The 21,235-nt window shown below is 46.0% G+C and overlaps 1 protein-coding gene across 11 annotated transcripts; it reads left to right on the top strand.

Annotated features, from left to right (window-relative positions):
- The first annotated feature begins 1,935 nt into the window (after positions 1-1,935).
- LOC114856843 (coiled-coil domain-containing protein 136-like) lies at positions 1,936-20,390 on the top strand. 11 transcript variants are annotated; one of them, XR_003786142.3, is made up of 11 exons: positions 1,936-1,974; positions 2,546-2,648; positions 4,131-4,238; positions 11,196-11,513; positions 13,068-13,142; positions 13,851-14,153; positions 14,740-14,857; positions 15,404-15,680; positions 15,768-15,899; positions 17,176-17,239; positions 18,322-18,397. XR_003786142.3 is itself a non-coding variant. In XM_029152637.3 (11 exons), exons 2-11 carry the CDS (start codon positions 2,588-2,590, stop codon positions 18,332-18,334), a joined length of 1,518 nt encoding a protein of 505 aa, XP_029008470.1. In that variant the 5' UTR covers positions 1,936-1,974; positions 2,546-2,587; the 3' UTR covers positions 18,335-20,390. The 11 variants fall into 11 exon arrangements, 10 of the variants coding, with proteins under 10 accessions (XP_029008470.1, XP_029008472.1, XP_040926964.1 ...); XM_029152637.3 differs by having other exon boundaries at positions 17,127-17,239; positions 18,322-20,390; XM_029152639.3 differs by lacking the exon at positions 17,176-17,239 and having other exon boundaries at positions 18,322-20,390.
- The last annotated feature ends 845 nt before the right edge of the window (positions 20,391-21,235 follow it).

The raw sequence follows: 21,235 nt of genomic DNA, 5'->3' as shown, positions 1-21,235 counted from the left end.
CTGCTGTTGTCGAGAATTAACCTATGTCACATTTACTGTACTAGTGGCCAGAAAGAAATTGATGCAGATCTAGTTCAAACAATATGACAATAGCAATTAATGACACATTATAGGTCATTATCTGGTCGTTATCTGTTGAGCATCAGGAGGAGCGGACGGATCAGTACACAAAACATCTCTTTATACTGCATCATGAGTCAGTGGTACACACGGCGTAGTCTGCGTGGCAACACACGAGAGGAACAGGATGGGGATGATAGACAGAAAGCTTAACTGGGAATCTATGTTCCTGTGCTCTGAGAGAGCTTAGGTTGAACACAGGTATTGTGAACTGCCTGCACATTGTGTGTGTGTGTGTGTGTGTGTGTGTGTGTGTGTGTGTGTGTGTGTGTGTGTTGGGGGGTGCAGCTTTGTTTCATGCATTTGTGGAGCAACGAAGGCCTCTGGGGATGAGAAGAAATACTAGGGATTGGTGTGACACAAAGATCCTCTAACACACATGCACACAGCCACCCACACACACACACACACACATACATAAAATGGGGGATTATGAGGTTTTTTTGAAGGTGTTTGAATGCAGGGCAATATTTTCTTTCCCCCCCTCTCCCTCCTCTGTATTATGTGATATGAAAGTGAGCGCTTTCCTTTGATGTGAGCTCAGATCCTGCGTGTTTTTCCATTGCGCCGTCTCATGTGGCTCCTGGAGCTCATTGGCCCATTCACTGGGCTCTATAATGAGCTGCTAATTATCCCAGGACCTCATCAAGTCTCTTTAGGCTCACACAGGTTGGCATGGTGACCACAGGATATGGGACCTGCACGGAGGAGGCCACCGAAAGCACCTCCGCAACGTTACTCCTGCTCTCTGCTGCTGCGGGGGCGTGAGAGAGGCATATTTTTTTCATCCCTGTGAAAACAAAGAAGAGAGTGGGAAGTGTGTAGATCGAATTAGCTGTAGGCTTTGCTGATTTTAATTTTGGGAGCGTGTATTTGAATGTTTACAAATACATGCTTCAGTGTGTATTTCAGTCACTGTGGGTACACAGACTCCTATGATGGGAAAGCTCTGACCTCTCAGGCAACTTCCACATTGATTTATACTCCTGTAGTCACACTGAGCCCTTCCCATTTCCTGTTTATGATGTCATGGAAATAATTATGTTGCCTTCCTCTAGTTCTGCACTATAATATAAAAATGTATCCTGCGAAGGGCTGCGTCTTACACCTCAGGGGCTGCAAGATCCGCAGCTCTGTGACGCAGCAGCGTCTGCGACCAGAATTAGACCTTCCAATGACAAAGACGTCGAAAGAGGAGGAAGTGTCCAGATTTATAGAGACATTTATCACCAAGGTCTTTGTATAAATCACCTCTTAAAATGCCCTAATTCAAAGGCACCTCCAATTTTCGGTAGTTGCTAAGCAACCACGGAGCGCCACAGTGATGCTTGGAGTTAAAGGCTGGCAGCCCAGTGGTGTGGAGTGAATTGTGGGGTGAATCACTATCTTTTATAGCTCTTGGGTTTCATTACATGACCAGATAACTGTGACAATGGCACACTGTCACCAGACGGGAATTATGCAGCCTGTTTGCCCCTACAAGCAAACGATCAACTGCAGTGGTGGGGGGGGGGCATGTGGCATTTGATCACTGTCAATGCACAAGCAGTTATGAGCATTAGCAATGATCTGATGATGGACGTTTAGTGTTAACGCATTTGTATCACATTTGACATTGACATAAAATAACCCACATATCGACCAGTTCACACTTCGTATTGGTGCCAGTAGAGGGCGCACAGCCTCGCGGGCGCAGCATCTATGACGTATTTGAACTTGGGTCGTTCGCACTTTATTAATATGGAAACCGGAAATTGTTGGCGAGACTAACAGGTCATATACGTGGATGATCTGTACCACCGTCGTACTTAGTCTGGGAAGACGACTGTCAATGCGGTACAACGTTTCCCAGCGGTTGGTACAGAATTTATTAATGCATTAATGTATTAAGGTAGACGTGGATGTAGGTTACGAACAATAGTCTGCCTCTATTAGCTAGCTACCAACAATGAAACCATGAATCTTCATCATAGTCATCCTACACGTGCACAGCTGCAAGGTTACAAATATAAATAAAATGTATCCACGACACCTGCTTGTCTTGCGACTTGTGTTGACGAGGCCAACCGACAAGGCCTGATAGCTACAGTTAGCTAAATAAGCTAACCTTTATAGTTAGCTTATTTAGCCGTTTGCGTCTTTGGAAGGTAATGGGGTGTTTGACTGGACGTAGCTTATATGTAAGGTATAATAACGAAGTGTTTCTCAGTTTCAACCGTCTTCTAGCTGTTTCTGCATGAAACTGGATAAATGTAAAAGAAGAAGAAGCATTCAGTAGAAAGTTAGCGTAAGCTAATCACGATAATGAACGAGCTGCAGGAAATAGAGCGGCACAACGTATTAGCGCCTCATTAAGTATTAAATATGTTGTGCTGTGTTTTTACCCAATGTCAAAATAGAGGTGTGAATTCTTTTCTTTGCTTAGACCTCTGCCCCGTGACAACCCCGACTAAGCAGCAGAAGATGGATGGACATCATTTCTGGACTTAAAGCTAAGTATAAACAGATACGTGTTGATCTCCGAACAGGTGAGAGCTGAGTTCAGACTGTTCTTACATTTATTACTATTTGATCATGTTGTTTTCAAGCGTGTCTGACGACAGCATGACGCCGAAGCCGCCTGCGTTATTGTCTGGCTTATTTTTCTTTTGGATGTTAACGTCAGCCGAGAAGCCAGATCAACATTTGCCTTTTGGGTAGATGTGTCACATTGTCATCGCACTGACATTAACTGACAGCAACAGATTTTTTGACAGGTGGCAGAGGGGGCAGTGGAAACAAGTTCTAAACACAACACTGACATGTTATCACCAAGGGGGGCTCCATCTAGACACAGACGGAGCAAGGCTGCCTGTGTAAAAGTGAAAGTTAGATCATAGATGCATGTTTGCAAATGCAAAAAAAAAAAAAACGATGGGGCCTTTGTGTGTTTGAATGAAATAAGCGCTTGTGGGTTTCATGTCAATTACAGGCTCACATTCCTCTGGTCTCTACTCCAGCTAACCGTAGGCGTCGTGTGTATGACTTGTATGACAAATCTGGACAAAACAAAGACCCCAGTCTGAGGAGTGGATGGATTCCCTTCGTATGACCTCACACTCTGTGGGACTGCTCCTGCTCTCTGTTACAGAACAAACAGCTCATCTCTAACACACTCCCACTGCACAGTGACCAGACTGGTCAAACGACACCAGTCGTGGTCTGTTTGTCATTGTTGTTGTTAGCTTTTTTTTAAAGTGTAGCCAAAGGACGAGTGGGGTAATTTGAGTGTACCTTCCCACAGCGCTTCTGTGGCCGCGGGTTTAGTCCCAAGGCAGTAACATCCCGTCCGTCTGGTTCTGGGACCAGATTTAGCATTTTTTCGCGTCTTAGCCCAGAGTTTGATGGTATCTGCGTTCCTTCTGTGCTCGTTCTCGGCGGCCAGGCTGCTGCCGCACTAGAGTGACACGGGTGGATTGACGCCAGACATTGTCAGCTCATTATCAACACCTTCAGCCAACTCTCCCCACAGCTCGTGCTTCCTCTGTGTGTGTGTGTGTGTGGGGGGGGGGGGGGGGGGCTGTTATTTGTGTGGTGAGGAAACTGGGATGACTTGAAGCTGAAAGATGCCTCCATGCTCACTTTCCCATGCTGGTGGATTACAGCTGCCTGACGAGTGTTGCACGGGGCAACGCGGAAGTGAGGGAATTGCTTTAGCATGCATCAGTCATTTTGAACTGGTGTAACTTATGGTCTGTCTCAGATGTCACTTACTCATTCAAAGCCTCAGACAGACGTTTTGCTTCGGTCTATTTCTGTAACACACAGCTTCCGCTTTTACTTTTTTAAACATTTCCTCTTTCAGAAGATCCCCCTGGTTCCACACGAGAAGATGTGTGACCATGTTGCATGTTATTGATGTGCGTTTGTGCAGAACTTCCTGCTTTCTGTCAGCTCTGTGATATGTGTGTGATAATATCCTCCTACTGGGCAAGTGAACGTTTAAGCCTGGCCCTCCTTTCCTCTCCCAGTGCTGACATATTTTCACGACAGTTTCACGGCACACCTTATATTTCTGGCTCTGAAGTGCACAAGAGTCGCCAGATGTGATAGCGGCTGGAACGGAAAGAGAGAACGAGGTGAGACGGAGACACACACATACACACACGCGTGTGCAGAGGGTAAGAATGAACGGCCAGGCGGCAGCTTCAGATGCTGTTTATAGTGTAACAACCACTGCTCATTAGCGCTAGGCAGAGGGTTAGCAAGAGGAGGAAATGAACAATGGAAGGGAAATGATCAGTAACCTGCAGCGTAAGCGCTCAGCCTCTGATGCAACAGCTTGTGTGGATCTCATTATGGGTAAATTAATTTGGCTCAGGGGTTGAGGCTGTGTGTGTGTGTGTGTGTGTGTGTGTGTGTGTGTGTGTGTGTGTGTGTGTGTGTGTGTGTGTGTGTGTGTGTGTGTGTGTGTGTGTGTGTGTGTGTGTGTGTGTGTGTGTGTGTGTGTGTGTGTGTGTGTGTGTGTGTGTGTGTGTGTGTGTGTGTATGAAAGCACAGATGAACAGTGATTGCTGAGAGACAAAAAGCTGCAGTTTGTATGCATGTGTTTTATAGTATGTTCTCTTGTAATGTGTAACTGTCAGAAACATCTGAATGTTGAGTCCATAGACACTTAGTAACTCTATTTAGTTAGTTCGGTGCTCATTTGCAGGGACTGTAGCTTGTGTGTGTGCACTCCGTCAAACCATGTGAGTGTGTGTGTAATGAGATTAGGGACTAGCATTTGTGGTGTGTAAAGAGAGGAGGAAGAGGCACAGGGACGAAGGAAGAGGTGTAAAATAGTGCAGAGTGAGTAAACCAGGAACGGAGAGAGCGTGTGTTTGTGTCGGGGGAGGGAGGGAGGGAGGCAGGGAGGAAGAAGGGAGGGAGGTCTTCGCAGCGACACCGACTTTGCAGTCTGGAGAACCGCATCTTGCCCTCCACGCCACTCCTCCTCTCCTCCCTCTCGGCATCGCTCCCACGCTCCGTAACTCTGTCTTCGGCTCCCCGGATCCTCCCAAATCCTCCGGAGGTACAGGCTGCGTGTGTATATGTGTGTGTCTGGGCTGCGTGTGCGCATATACTCTGACGCCGGGTGCGTGTCCGAGTACTTGACGCTGTCCTGAGTACTTTCAGTGTGTTTGTCTCTCTCTCTCTCCCCCCGCAGCTGAGGTGGGCGTGTGGAGCCTCTGACCCTCTCTCGCCCACTCTCTCTCTCTCTCTCTCTCTCTGTCTCTCCCTCTTCGCCACAGCTTCAGGGGGTTATGGATGGACTGCGTTTACCTCCACTCATCGAGGAGGCTTTGGACTCTACAGGTCTGTGCAGCTGTTTTGTCAGCGTGTGTTTGTCAGCGATGCCGAGCTGCTGTTTGGTGCGCGCGGCTATTTTTAGACCTGCACTACAGATCAGATCCTGATCAGCTGAATAGGTGGATGGGGTCGATGTTTATGTCTACCAAGAGCGTGCTGACTCCCAGAGTAGGGGATGGGGGGGTTGAGCTGAGCAGGCGGAGGCGCCGGAGGTCAGGTGGTAGGAGGTGGAGGCTGCGTTCGAGACAGACTGACGGCTGAAAAGTGGGAATTGTTGAAGTCAACTATGGCGTCTGTGCAGGTTTGAGGTAATGGTTGGCTGGTAGCCAGAGGGGGGATGAGTTAGTCATTGGTCCAGACTTGGACGTGTTGCTCATGTTGTTTAGAAGCTGTGTTTTGTGTTTCAGTTGGTGCTCATGCGTGTGTTAATCTCACTTTGCTGGAGATCCGCAACACAACTTGTTTGTAACGTACAATCATTCCGTTGACATTTGGCACAATGCATCCATTTTTTTTTTTCTCGCTTCCACGTACACATGCGGCTCTGTGGGGAGGTATGTCTGGAATGTTTAGTGTGTGTCCAAACAAGGAAGACGTGTGTATTTTCTGCATGCTTTGAATGTACAGTTCAGTGCTGAACGCTGTTTAAAGCGGATGTTGAATAGTGACTCAGGGGTCAAAGGTTGTCGACCTCTCAGCACCTTGACCAGTCGCATGGTTGCAAGCTTGTCGCTTCCCTTTCCTGTGTCCTCAATAACCGACTCTTTCCTACAGACCGTGCTCTGCTGCGTCAGCTGTAAACCTGTAATGAAGCACTTTATTCCCGCTAACTATGCTTCATCAGGTTTCCTGCTGGAGCCCCCTCTTGACCGTGGTAACTTGGATGCTGTCTCAGGGGAGATCCTTCCTCTCTAACAAGCTCGTTCCTGTTATCTTAACTCTGGGGACCTATTTGCTTTAATCACAGCCTGAGGCATCGTTTTAAAAATGGAAATTCAGCATCTAGTGATAGAAATGTCTTGTTTAATCTACCATGAATCCTGACTGATCCACTCACTATATGAGTAGACACATAACAAAGTGGACTGAGTGAGGGCATTATCTCATATTTGAGGCTGTTAATTGAATAAAGTAGATTCAGTCTTTAGTTGGTTTGAGTCAGAGGACCTAATAAGATGTGACCTTGTTCCACCCTACTACACTACCAACAATCATCGCAGCCATATTGTTCTTCCCTGTGCCTAAGTCACAGGCCATTTCTCGCTGCTTTCCCACTCATCTCCTCCCCTCTTCTAGTCTGCTCTCTCCAGCGCCCACACATCCTCCAACACACTCGCATGCATGCGTATGCATAGGAACATAAACTTTTGCACCTGCCAGCGCCTCGGCCCACACAGTGTTTCTCTCCTGCCCTTTCCCTGTTTCCCTCCGCTGCTCTCCAGTATAAAATTCACACGGTGAACCTCCCCAGGGGCGCTCCGGCACAAATCTGGAACTAATATACAGCAAAGTTTGGAAATCTGGGAACAGCAGAAACCTCTGAGAAGAACAACAGTGAGAGAAGAACGCATCAGTGTTTAACATGGCCAGTCATGGGGCTAAATGAAAACAAGCCTCGCATGCTTTTCCACCCTCGGGCCTCCTGGCTCCTTCTTTCCTCCATCTCTCCTCTAGTGCCTCTTTTTAAAACCAGGCTTTCCAGGCACTCTGAAAAACCTGAGTGTGCCGCATGTATTTTCTCTCTTTATTGCGTAATGTATGAAAAGAAACTTTTCAGTGAATTGGGAGAGTTCACGAACTACTCTTTGCAGCTTATTCTATGGATTTTCCTGAACTTTTCTTCTCCCTCAGAAACTCTCAGCATTGTCAGCCTATCATTAGCGCCCTCGCTCCCTCTCTCTCTGAGTCTTTATTCTTTTTGAGTTTTAGAGACATTGTGAGCCGTGGTATCCCCTCTTTACTCTGTGATTTAAGCACTGAACAATCTTCCCCAGGGATTGCTTTCAGGTGGGAGCCACTGATTTGTGACCAAATGGATTATTACTGCATGGCCTGCTCAGCGGGCTTTGTTCTCTGTGCCTTTTCATGTCCCTAAATGAAGGAGCTAAACAACATATGCTCTGAATCAATCACCTACAGTACGTACACACGCAGCGTTTTTCTACATCCTCATCTAACGAGGACACTTATAACGTCCTGTGAGGCGTTTCCATTCCGTTGACCCACTTTCTCTTATTTCCCTTTTGTAAGTGCAAACATGGATTTTCCATTTAAATAACCGGGCGGCTCATTAAGTCAGCCCAACGTCTGGCTGCTTGCGGTTCCTGCGTCTTTCCTTGTGTTTTCCTGCTTCTGTTGTTTCTCACTCTCCCTCGTGTTTTTATGCTTAAAGCACACAGCAAGGCAGAGATGCTCATAAACCCGCGTTCACCTCATGGGACCTCCATCTGTGTGGTTCATCTCTCCAGCTGTTTAGTCTCAGACAGACGATCGCTGACGGGGAAACGTTAAGGTTCAGTCCTGTGCACAGGTTGATTGTTTGCATCTATTTAATAGAATAGCTCTGGGTTGTTGGCGTGAGGAGGTCACGGTGTCTTCACCAGACTCCTTTTTTGTTGTGCATCTTGTCTTCCTCTGCCGTCATGCTTCCTCTCCATCTTTTTGACCCTTCCCTCACTGCTCTACGTTGTTCGAGCAGTGCATGGGTAACGCTATCGCGTCAGTGCCGGGCGAGCTTCAAAGCTGGGGTAGGAGGGGGTGGTGGTGCATTATGCATGGACTCCTACAAAGCTGCAGCGATCCGAGGCATCTGTACACGTATCGAACACATGCAGTTTAAACATGGCGGCCCTGCGTGAACATACGCGCTGTGTTTGTATGGGGCTCACGGTGATACAGAAGCATGAATGCAACACAAATAGTTGTAGCACACACTCACACATGGAGACAAATATTCATACACGCAAATGCACAGCAGCCGCCGCCACCTGTCTGCTCAATCCCATTTTCAAGCTTGGTTCAGCACAAGGCTCCCAGCTTCCAGCTCCCGTCTCATCGAGCCGTCACTTCCTTTCACAGCTGACTTACTTCCAGATGTTGCTCTCGACACAATAAAACTATAATTACATAGCTTCTCCAGTGAGAGGAGCTTTGAGTTGTTTGCCATCGTGCAAATGCTTTACATCACGTTTCAATCCATATTACACCCACTTGCATAAATGTAGAAAGAGGAGGTGAGATAAGGTGACAGCTCATGTCTTGTTATGCATAATGCTGTTTACTCTTTGACGCTAAGATTGAATGTCAGTGCTGTTGCATATCTAAATGCGGAGCGGCTACTGTAAATGCAGAGTCACAAGGCGTTGGATGAGAAACGCTCTCCTGCGGTGCCAGGTTAAAACAACTGTGTCCCACATTCCCTCCTCTCCCAGCATGCATCTGTTTGCCTAAAATCCACACTCGGCATTTCAATTTTACAAAGTGCAAATTTAATTACGCCGCTCATTCCATCACTGGATACCAAAAGAGCTTGGGTTGCCATGTTGATGTTCAAATTTAATCCCAGACAGCTATTCCAATAAGCTGACAAAGAACAGCCTGCTTGTTCTCTCTCTCTCTTAAAGTGGCACAATATTTGCACTGACACACTCCAATGTGTTTCGCTGCAACGTGATTACGAAGGCATGTGCTGTGGCTAGATAAAGTCATCCTCTCCCCGGAGCTGCAACCTTGCTCTGGAGATGACGGCCCGTCCCTGCTCCTGCATGCGCACGGCGTCGGTGTCTAATGCAGTCCCACCGTGACTAAACACCCGCCCTGTGCCGGCAGCTATGCGGCGCCGGCAGCACAGGTGTCGCTGCGGCTGATGCGTTTTGACATTCGCTCACAAGGTGAGGTGATAAAACTTTGGGGAGTGGAGTGATTTACAAGCTGCCGGGACGAGCTAAGAATGGAGGCTGGCAGGAAGCGTGGCGAGGTTGTACAGCATGCGAGCGTGCTTTGCAGAGTTGATTGGCACCTAATAATATGTTAACAGAAACTGTAATTACGTGCAGCGATACCATCAAACCAGGCGTGTGCAGTAGTGATTGTAGTGAATCCTCGTGGGTGGTTTGCATCCGCTGCCGGACTCTGCATTCTGCACATGCAGGACTTAAGAAAATCCATCACAGGCTTTGGCCAAATCTACGTGCGTTAATAAACCTCCAGCTAGACGTCCTGATGGATTTGGACAGGAGTGATAATCAGTGGGAAGCTTTTTGTCTTTTGATGGGCTTCAGCCGCCGTTGGCTGTACGAGCGGCTCCGTCGCTGCCACTCGGCTCCAGCTTTCTGCTTTATGACTAACTCATTACACCCGCATCAAAGTTTAATGACAAAATAGCTCCGTGCTCATGAATGAAACCTCTCAGGGGCATCATCCTTGAAGTTACCATTATTATGACACAGACTAAGGCTGCTTATGTCATTTACTGTAGGTAATATGATGAAGCTACTGTATGTGTCGCGTTCATGGTTGTACTATGGCTGAGCTCACTGGTGAGCATCACTCCCACCTCGTTGGCCCTTTAATTTACTCACACGTCTGTATTCGCCGTCCTCGCCCATTCTCTCGCTGCTTTGTGACTAGTGCAAACAGGGATCTCGAGGCACTTCGGGGCCACTTGAGCTCAAATGTGTGATGCTACATTTGTATTTGGGAGATGGGCTTGACCTTGGAGAGCGTGCTATGGAGCAAAACGTGTGAAATGTTACCAGGCCAGTGGGTGATGTAAGCGGTTTGCAGGGGTGAGACTCATAATGGGGTGCAAGTGATATTTTAGCCTGCAACTGCTTATGAGAGCGAAGCAGCGCTGCGGATATAATGACCATGTCGCTCTGACCTTTCATTCCTGCCCCACGAAACTAATAACAAAAGAATGGACAGGGGAATTTGTAGTTATGCTGCTGTGGCGGCTCTGCAGTTGTTTTGGGCTCTTACAGGCTTTGACAGTGATGATGTAAAGCCCAGTTTCTTTATGTTGCCCTCCATTATATACAACGTCTCATTAGGCTTAATAAGCCCTTAACAAGAGCTCCGCTGTCTGCAAAGACGAGTAAATCCCCCGCAATGAAGCCGCGTAGTACGAGGAAGATGTGTGCTGGTCACACTTCTCCAGACTATGAGTAGTAGCTAGACTTATTGTGCTCTTTGAGGTGCATTGCTGTGTGGTGAGTCATGTAGTGATTGCTTCAGCACACTGGCCCACCTCCCCGCTCCGCTCAGCGTTGTGTAACTGACGCGCTCCACCTACTGGCCACAAACAGAATCCAGAGGCGCACATCAAACGCTTTCATCGTCGCAAATGAATAACGATCAGCGTTTTGTTTCACAATGATCTTTTACCTCGACAACCGTGTGGTTTGAAACACTCGGCTGTTCTCAGAATGCAATCTGAAGCGTGGTTCCCCAGGTGAATAATTCCCGTTTCCTTTCTGAGTAAGTCTTACTTATGACCTCCTCGCGGTCTGAGTCTTAGTTTGTGTTATATAAGGAGACTTGTGTTGAGTGGGGGCTTTTCTGCTGTGGACTTTTGCGATTTTAATCACAAGATGGTGCTGTTGATTCAAAAGAAAGCACATCTAGGATGCGTTTAAAGCGAAGATGAACTCTGGTGATGGCTGAGGGGCTTATCTATAAATCTCTCTCTGCTCCCCTCTTCTTCTCTAGCCGACATGTCTTCCTAACATCACTGTTTTTATCAGATGACCTGTGCGATCTGAAGGCAGAGAGCAGCCCCACCATGGACAACGAGATCACAGCCAAGGAGAGAGGCGTCCTGGAGGAGAACAATGAGAAGGAGGAGATGGACCGCGAGCGAGCTCAGGAGGAGGAGGGCGAGGAGAAGAAGCTGAAGGAGGAGGAGGGCGAGGGAGAGGAGAAGAGGAGGAAGGAGCAGGAGCTGCTGACGGAGGAGCAGGAGCTGGAGGAGCTGAGGGCCCAGGTGGTGCAGCTGCTGCTGGAGCTGGAGGACGCCAGGGAGACTTCTAGCAAACACCAGGAGAGCTTCCATGAGCTGCAAGGTGAGGCTCTCATTCATTTTTAATGCCTGAAATCATTAAATCTAACACCATTATATCCATTATTTACTGCCCTGAATTTAATGCAAAACGTATTTCATCATTTACACTTATACCTTCTACAGAAACTAAGCAGAGATTCACGCTGGGAGAAGGAAGCAGACGTCAATATTCCATCGTGTACATTTCACTAAATTTGCATCATGCGAGCTGAACTCTGCAGTACACTTGACATCCATCCATCACCTAAACTGCCTCTCCTTGTTAGGGTTTCAGGGGTTCTGGAGTCTTTCCCAGCTGTTGTTTGGGGTGAGGCAGGGTGCACCCCGTGCATCACAAGGCCACACATAGACCAGCACGTTTGCTAAGACCAGCGCTGGCCATGTCTCCACAGTCGAGGTGCTGAATAAAACAATACTACCGACATTTTCACACGGTCTATCTAAATAAAAGCCGGCTGTTCTCTGCCTGGACGGCTTAACTCTCCACTGGAGACATCTCTTGTTTACAATGGCCTTATTGAACATGTAGTGCAAATGCAGTCAGTGACATGGTTCGTGTCTCATAGCCACTAAATGGAGCATCACACCTCCCCGCAGAAATGATGAGCTTAATGTTCAGGAACACTCTCGGTGCGTAAACCCGTAGGTATGAGGCCGCACTGAGCTCACCCCGTGCACATTTTTCACAGAGTGCACGTAACTCAGTGTCCTAATAAAAGACGCAGTGTGGTGAGCTCAGTTGTTTGTCCGGTACCCGTGAAAGCATTCCTCAAACAACTGCGTGCACGCGGGGAAGCTTCCAGACTGGGTGTCCTAGACCACGCCAGGAATTCCTGCTGGTCAGCTCCCAGTGGGAAGGGTCAGCTGTTCAGGCTGCTGGCAGCTGTCGGGGGGCTGGTGTGTTTGTGATAGTGGAGGGGGGTGATAAGGTGAAGTATAGGTGGAGATTAAAGGGGATTTGGCTGAGTGTTTGTTCACCAAACTTTGGACAAATTCAAAAAACATCAGATGGAGAAACGGGCAGATGATGATCAAAGCGAGCAGACTTAATTGCTCTGGGATCACAGATGTGATTCTACAGCAATCAGCAGCTTCATACTTCAGTATGAATTGAATCTTAAAGAATACACAGGAAAACCGCCCCCCCCCTCTAAATTTAGCTGCTGTTTTATTAAAACCACAACAGGGATCTGCCTGAAGAATACAACAGAAATTAATCAGCGTGGCACATACCAGTGGGAGCAGAAAGGAATGGAGTCAAAAATAGCAGCAAACCAAAAGCTGTGAAAATAGCATCCAAAACAATCTGTTTGTTGTCCTCTGTTGTCCTTAACTTAATACATTACTCATGAGCAGAATGCATTTTAAGACAATAATCTGACGAATGTAAAACTCTGGTCCCGCTCACATTTCATTTAACATATAGACACAGACCTGCTGATGCTATTCAGCCATACATTAACATATCAACATATCAAACGGGGATTTCTTTAATGGGCTGCTGGTCTCCCTCCCTCCCCTCCACTCCTTCCCTCCACTCTCTTCCCTTCCTCAGGTCTGTTGGAAGAAGAGCGTTTGGCCAGTGCTCATCAGGCTGAAGCCTTCACACGCCAGATCCAGAATCTGCAAGGTAACGCAGTAGTGAAACTCACCAATGACGTGTACTGACAATAGGGATTTCTGTTTCAAACTCAAAATCCAACTTGGATACTGCATATTTCATTACTTTGTTGGCCAAGAGCTGCTGAGTTTTCTGTTTGAGCTGACAGGATTTCCACTTTCTATGAATTTCAATTGTCTCATCGGCCACTGAATAGTCACAGTGTGTTGCGGTGTAATTGACTGGAACATATTAAATTGATGCAAATATTTGGGTAATTGATTTGTGGGCAGTGTCTTTTTTTGTGACCAGATTTTTATTACACTTTGGTGGATGTATAAATAAATCAAAAAGCAATTTCCTTAGAGACAATTGTTCGTGAATAACACATGTGCTTAATGTGAATAAAACCTGAAACAAGAATAGTGTTAAATGAATAAATAAAAACATTCTTGCCCACAAAGAACTGCTTTTCTTGAAAACTAGTAATCACACCCTGGAAAGAAAATGTCTGTTACCATCTGTTACATCATCAGTTACATCAGCAGCGTTTTCTAACAGCATCCACACACACACACACACACACACACACACACGCACACACACACACACACACACACACACACACACACACACACACACACACACACACACACACACACACACACTCTGCAATCTCAACCGCACACATCCGCACACAGAAAACCTAATGTTCCTCTCCTCCCTCTCTCCCCTCAGCCCAGCTGCGCTCTGTGCAGGAGGAGATGGACAGCCTGGAGGAGGAGAAGGAGAGCGAGCTGGCCGAGGCCCAGGAGGAGCTGCGCACGGCCCAGGAGGAGGTGATCTTGCTCCAGCAGGCGGCCGAGGAGGCGGCCGCAGAGAGGGAGAACGACATTGCGTCGCTGCAGGAGGAGCTGTGCCGCCGGCGGGCAGAGCTGCAGCGCCTCAGCGAGGAGACCCAGGAGTACGAGCTGGAGATCACAACGCTGAGGGCTGAGATCAGCATGAAGAGCCAGCGGAGGGAGGCCGAGAGGAGAGAGGGTGAGGGGGAAGGAGATGGGTGAGATCAGTGTAGTCACAGGAGAGAAAAAAACATGACAGAGAGAAGGTACACCGTATGTCCCCATCGCGTACCACATTTTAACAGTACACCAGACTTCACACCTTGTGCAAAACACCCATCTGTGAGAAGTGTGGACAGAAAAACAGTTTCTGCTTGCGCGTTAAAATTTAAACTGCCTACTGCTGGTACACGCGGCGCTCGATCCATCTTCGTGGCTGGTATCAAGAAAACAAAGCATGATGTTATAGATGTTCTCCTTCCATGCTTACATCATGTCAGCACCCTGCAGTCAAGGACATAAATCATTTGTGGCGTTTAATAAATATTGCAAATGGACTGCTGAGTGTTGCAGCGGGACGTGGTGTTCGTGTGTGTGCGTGTGCGCGCACATTTAGGATACCAGGGGCATGAAGTCATGAGGGAGGGCTACGCGCGCCCGACGCATGATATCACTGCTGTGCTCTGCAGCTGAGCCTCGGGTGGGACACAGGGGAGATAATGCAACTGAACATGGCTGCACGTTTTGTCTCCTCTTACTTCTGACCTTCGTCTCTCGTCTTCCAGGTGACGTGGACCTGTTGAAGGAGGAGGGCCGCGTGCTGAGGGAGGAGTGTCAAGCCCTGAAGGAGGACAACAGGCGTCTGACTGAGAGGCTGCAGCTGCTGCAGAGACAGAGGACATGGTGAGAGGTCAAAGACGTCTCACTTATCAGCTGTGTGCTGTGAACCGGATCAGCTGGAAGGGCTGCCCCCAGGAATACAGCCCCCCCTCCCGTCACAGCCATTCACGTCATGTTTCATTTAGAGACAACTGGACACCTGCTTAGTCACTGCAGCACATATGTAATGTGAGGGGGGACAGAAAAAGCTAACGAGGCTGTTTGGGTTTTTTAGACTTACGGCAAAGTCTGTGATTTGTTTGTCTTCAGTGGCAGTTAAAAAAATGTCTTAATTAGATTATAATTATCCTGCAGAAATGTCATTACCTTGCTGCTGCTTCTTAGACTCACAAAGCTGAAAAGCTGAATATTACATTGCTAAAGTTAAATATAGTTTCGCAAGATGTGTTTGACAAGATCCTGCATTCTGTGCTCTCAACCCTGTATCACTTTAATCACTGATATTATCACCACAATTGAATATTATTTTTGAGCTTGTGTGTATTCCAGCAGAATTTAAAGCACTGCGTACCATTTACCAATATCCTCTTTTTTTTATCTTTCTCAAAGCTCAAGTGTCTATCTGTCACTGAAAGAGGAAGACGCAGGCGAGGGCACGGAGGGAAAAGAGATGGAGACGGGCCCAGACGAGGTCATGGCTGAGAGCTACATGACCATGGCCCAGTCTGAGAACTGTCGCCTGGTGGACGCCTCCATCCAGAAGAATATTTCATTTGAAGGGAAGCCTGTGACACCGACCAGCTGGAACGGCGGCATCGGGGAGATATTCTCTCTGAGGGACCAGCTGAAAAGGGCTGAGGAGAAGGCCTCACAGGTTCAGAGAGAGGTACGATGGCCAGCGGCCGAGCTAAGCGGTGTGGGTTCAATACAGACATTAACAGTCTAAAGCATTTCTCCTTTTCATTTCCTCCAGTGCGACGGCCTGAAAATGGAGCTGCAGGAGCTTCAGGTGCTGTACGACTGCAGTCAGAGGGAACGCGCCGAGCTGGCGGAGGAGCTGCTGCGCTGCAAGGCAGAGCTGGAGAAGCTCTCAGGAGGGGCTCAGGTGAGGGGCACATGCATAATATACAGCAAAAGAAAGAGATACTATATATTTTATAATGAACTAAAACTTTAATTAAAGCTACATTTCGTGATTATAAACATGAATGTGTTTCCAGCTAACGCCTGTGTCTGTGTCTCATACTAAAGCATTCTGTGTGTAGATATGAACTGACTTGGCCAGTCAGTCTGTATCAATGTTCTTTATGTGCTTTCTGAGAAAACGCCCACCCTCCACTGTGTCTGTGTCCTAACCTTTGTGACAACAAAGCTTTGATGCTGTTGTGGGACAAAAACGGCAAATATGAAGAAAAATGCAGCCGGTCGATGTTTATGTTACTGTGGAGTGCTGCTTTGTCTGTTTGTTTCAGGACTTATCATTTCATAAGATGATGCGTTAAAGTCAGCTTGAAGTAAAAAAAAAAACAACAATTTGCTTTTTAAAAGTAAAAAAACATTCTGTTAACTTACCACATATTTGAATGTGGGTGATGCTTTCATGTGTTCAAGCAGCTGAACTCTTGCTGATCATGATACTTTGATGCGTTTTGTCTGTCGTCTCGGTTTCTCGCGGCCTGCGTGCACAAATGCAGCGACAGCCCAACCTGTGGGTTTCAGCTGCGTTACATGGCAGACAGGCTTCTTTTCTCCTACGGTCTCCAAAGAAAAGGGCCCCAATCATTGAATCCAAATATTGAAAATGCGAAGTACCCACGCCCACAACCAGGCTTTGTTTTGAGGTTAGAAGTGAAAGGTCTGTTTCGTCAGGTGTGATGAGACGTCTGCCTCGTGTCAAACTGTCTGCCTGTGCCTGTCTCTGACGCTGTCCTTGTTCTCTGAATGTCTGTGACCTTTTTGCCAAAACATAAAATTGACTGAATTATAAAATGAGGATAGAGAGACATCTGTTGCTGGTCATCATATGCTAGTCATGACATACTGTATGTTGTTTTTTTTTTGTCATCATAACGTCACACGCTGTCAGTGAATGCCTCACAGGACTGTTGCACATACACACGTTGGTTGGAATGTATGTCACTATAAAGTGATGCTTCATTTGTTTATTGGAAATGCGCCTCAGTCCATCACCTCTCCTTCTTTTCCTATCTCAGCCTTACGCCACGTCAGTTTTAATTTAGTGGTTGTTTTATCTGTGTCTATGTTTTCAACCCATCAGTTCATTCCTTCCCTTCATCCCCATGGTCCTTGTGTGTTTTTATTTTCTCCTCAGAGATTCATCCATCCGTCTGAGCACCATGTTCTCTCCATCCCCTTCATAGGAATGATTGTAATAGTGGCTGTGGTCTGGTGCTGGTTATCGGAGCTGGCGTCCCAGAGAGCAAGGTATGGTCGTAGCCGATCTCTGTCTCACTGTACATAGTGGTGCTGAACACCATTAAAGACTCATTTCACCCTGATAACATTTTTTTAAAGATCAACCTCTGACACTTGCTCAATGTAATATACACGTTTTTGTTATTTTGGTGAACTGACCCTTTAAAGTTAAATACTGTGAATCTTTGTTCAGGATTCATTTGATTGTGGAAGGATCTGATGTCAGTCTGGCTGTAAATAACGATGCCGTAGATGATGATGCTGAGGGATGACTTCACTAATTCACAGCTCTCTTTCTGTGGCTCCAGTTTTAGGAATAACTGTATAAAATTCTGTATTAATATAGTTCTGAGTTTGTATCATGTTTTCCCCTTAGTCTTTTTAGTTTTAGTGAGAAAAGTTTCAGACAGAAGCTCAGGGACTTTCTCATATTGACAAGGCTAAGGCAAGTTTATATCATTCATATAAATGTTTTCCCCAAACTAGAGCCATAGAAAGAGTGAAATTGGCCTTTAAAAATGTATGAGATTGAGACGGGACGGGTGGGCAGTTTGGCAACTACATCATTTCTGAATTGTAGGAAACCTGTGTCAAATAACAAAATGAACACTGCTTCTACGTCCAAATGGAGAAGCCGATAACTTGGCCATAAATCAAAAACATTCATACAGTAGCTAATGCAGCCAGTAATTTGTTTGTTTAAATAATACACAAACAGAAATGCATAAACAATAATTAGTGGTCTTTGGGGGGAGTGAAAAGGTGGAACTAGCTCACTGTTGACCAACAACTGTTGCTGAGTCTCTAGTCAGCGCAGACAGATGCTGCACTTACATACAAGCTGTTGTTCCTCCAGAAATAGAGCACACATACCTCCTCTAAACCACCAAGCGCCTGCTTTTCTTTGTCTGCGCAGAAAAAGACTCAGCTTGTTAATTAGTGAGATTTAGACGAGCAGCCTATTTTTGCACGAGGCGATAACAGGCTTCTCATCTCGCGCCGTAAGAAAGAGAACATTGAGTTGTTGTCTTTAGCATCCTGTCGAGTTCATGTGACTGATTACTGTCTCTCTCTCTCCTGTCTTCCCTCAGGGGAGTGAGGTAGGTTGGTCCATTTTGACTCTAACTGCCGGCACAGCAGTGCTGCTAATCACGACTAGCTTGTTGAGAGGTGTCGTCCGATGTTGATTGGATGGGCGTCACCTGCGCAGGGACAGACGTCTGCTTCAGACCAGCCCTCGTCCTCGCGACTCTAGAGCCAACGGGAATTTTCTAATTGTGGTAGAAAGTGAAAGGGGAGTTGTGTCTCTAATGAGAAGGTACTGCATACACACACAGAATGAGAACCGTGCGCTCTGTCTCATCTTGGTGGTGTTGGATGAGCCGATCTCGCTCCTCTAAATGTGCTGTATGCTAGTGTGGTGTCACATCATCTGTGTTTCTGTGAATATTTCCCTCTTTTAGCTAACAATGTGATAAAAGGTTTGTGTCCCAGTGGGTTTTATTTTATTTAACCATTATTTATTTATTTGTTTGTTTAACAAGTCTAATTTATGCACTGAAATTGTACATTTGCCCATAAAACTTTAACAATCAGCATATTTAACTAATGTACTGAATGCAATAGAATAAAATACTATTAATACTGCAATAGTACGTTGAGAGTCACAAAATATGACCTCATTAACAAAACCTACTTCCTGTCCTGGCAAAGTCATCCTTCCTCAGTCCCATTCATAAACCTATGATGTGCTGTAGCAGGTACATGGCTCATTAAGCACACGTTACCACCATCTGGGTCTATTCTGTATATGAAACCAATATTTCACCCATCCTCATCCCTGGAGGGTGGAAGTGCCATTTATCGGTTGCATGTTTTGCCCGAGGCTCTGTTCCTCCCACCTGCCTCAGCATGGCCTCATCAGGTAACGAAGGTTCTAGCGCTGCTCCTACCTGCTCCTACACACACGTACAGACTCAGTGTCATACAGTGGTTTTGTTACTTAAGAGTTAAACATACCTGAGCAACTTTGGGCAAATTCTGGCGCAGTATGTATATTTTAATGTTTTTTATTGTTCAACCCAGTGTCAGTTCCAGTGGGGACGAATGGATTTTATAGCCTCCATGGTAGACTTTACAGTGCTTGGTATTCCAGGAGTATAGTTCTAGACATTTGTGGTGACTGCAGGTTGTTTAAGGGTACACAGTGGGAGAAAGCTGTCTGCCAGCGCTTCTTTTTGATTACTGGTGTGATGCACCGCACATCTGGCAACCACCGGTTAGCAGCTACGAGGCTAAAGCCCTGAAGCAGGTTAAGTGAAGGACACTTTTAAACTAGGAAAGTATTTAAGACATAAATTTAAAAGAAGTCTAAAGTGAAACGTTTGTCATTATTACAGAAAATATATGTGGAAAGATTATTGTTTACATTTGTGACTTTTTCTGTGAAAATCTGCAAAACTGCATGCTCTAAACATACGTAGGCACAATAGAATTTATGTTGGTTCTGTTATCGTCTGTAAATAGATATGACACAATACTGCGGCAGAAATATTTCTTAATTCCATTTGTACTAGCTTTATAGAAAGTTTATCCTTTTTTGAAAAAGCATTGTATATTTGATAGCCAGACTATATGCTACTGTATGTAAATGTTTATTTATGGTGACTTTGTTCAACACCTGTCGGCACTGCTTCTCTTTTTCAGTACCTCTGTGTTATAAGTGGTGTTGTCGTTGCAAGTATTCAGATTGCAGAAGGAGCGATATGACTCCTGGTTTTTCCAGTCTGTCAAATTAGATAATTTAATATATTTTTCTGATTCCGTAGTCAGAAAGCACCGCTCTGATACTCGATATCTGGCCGATGCCATTTGTCACATGTTCTACTTCAACTGCCACTAGACTGCAGGTGTTATTTAAAAAGTTCAATTAGCAATAGAAAGGAAGTTCCCATCGACAGAAGTCGTATGTATCATTAATCTTGAGGTTTTTCCTCATTATTAACATCGAGTTTCAGAAGCTTCTATCCTGCAGTGTTTCTCAGCTTGCTGCTTTAGATATTGATAGTTTTGTTGTTTTCAATATAGTCGTGGCTATTTTGTTACCCGAAGGTCTATTTTGTACTGTAAATGACTTGAGAAAATAAATATACTCATGGCACATGATGTCCGAGAGCTTTCTTAGGACGCAGCATCACCAGCTATCAGTCACAGGGTTTAAGGTTTCTAGGAATCCCATTCATGAATTCACCAGGCGTCAAACTGAGCCAGTTTCTCGCTGGCATAAGGTTACGTGGGTTATAATTAACTGTCACTCCAAAGACATGACACATGCTCACAGACATGGTCTGGTGCGTCAGCGTCGTTGACGAGGTCTTTGAACTATACTCACCTCTCTATTGCTGTGGTTTACTGAGCTGTGAGTGCAGCTGCAGTAATTAGCTAAAAGTTGCCCGGATGTGCAGCTTCACCAGGAACCAGTCATGAGGCGACGTTGGCGTGAATCCTGCCCCCGCTCTCTGTCGCTGGAGGTTTGTGAACCTGCACATATTCCCATCTGGGTTCGAATCAGGTTTCTAACATTCATTGTCAGAATATAAAAAAAAAAAAAAAGTCCAAATGTCACATCCAGATCAGCCGCATAATCTAATCGAATGCTTCTTGGCCTCGAGCCGGTCTGTCCAGCAAAATTCACCCCAGTCCCTTTTTTAAATATTAAATATATTCAAGTGACAGGGTAAGAGGGAAAAAGCTAATTAAAAAAGTACTTGAATGTGAGACCAGCCGTGAGCCCTCGCTGGGATATACTGTCAAATGAACAGTGTCCACATCAACAGATTTAGTTCTTTCTTGGGCCTCAGCATAAACATTATATTTCTGCTCATGAGAGAAATAGTGTAATTATTAAGGAAATTAAAAAATATATTGTAACGGAAATCTAAAACTGACATCTTACTATGTCCTCTAATTATAACTGGTGATTATTCTAGGTCATGCTTGAAGTTG

This window comes from Betta splendens, chromosome 6 (assembly GCF_900634795.4).
Source record: "Betta splendens chromosome 6, fBetSpl5.4, whole genome shotgun sequence".
Taxonomy (NCBI): Eukaryota; Metazoa; Chordata; class Actinopteri; order Anabantiformes; family Osphronemidae; genus Betta; species Betta splendens.
The sequence above is the reverse complement of the archived record's forward strand: the minus strand, read 5'-3'. Positions and strand labels throughout refer to the sequence as shown.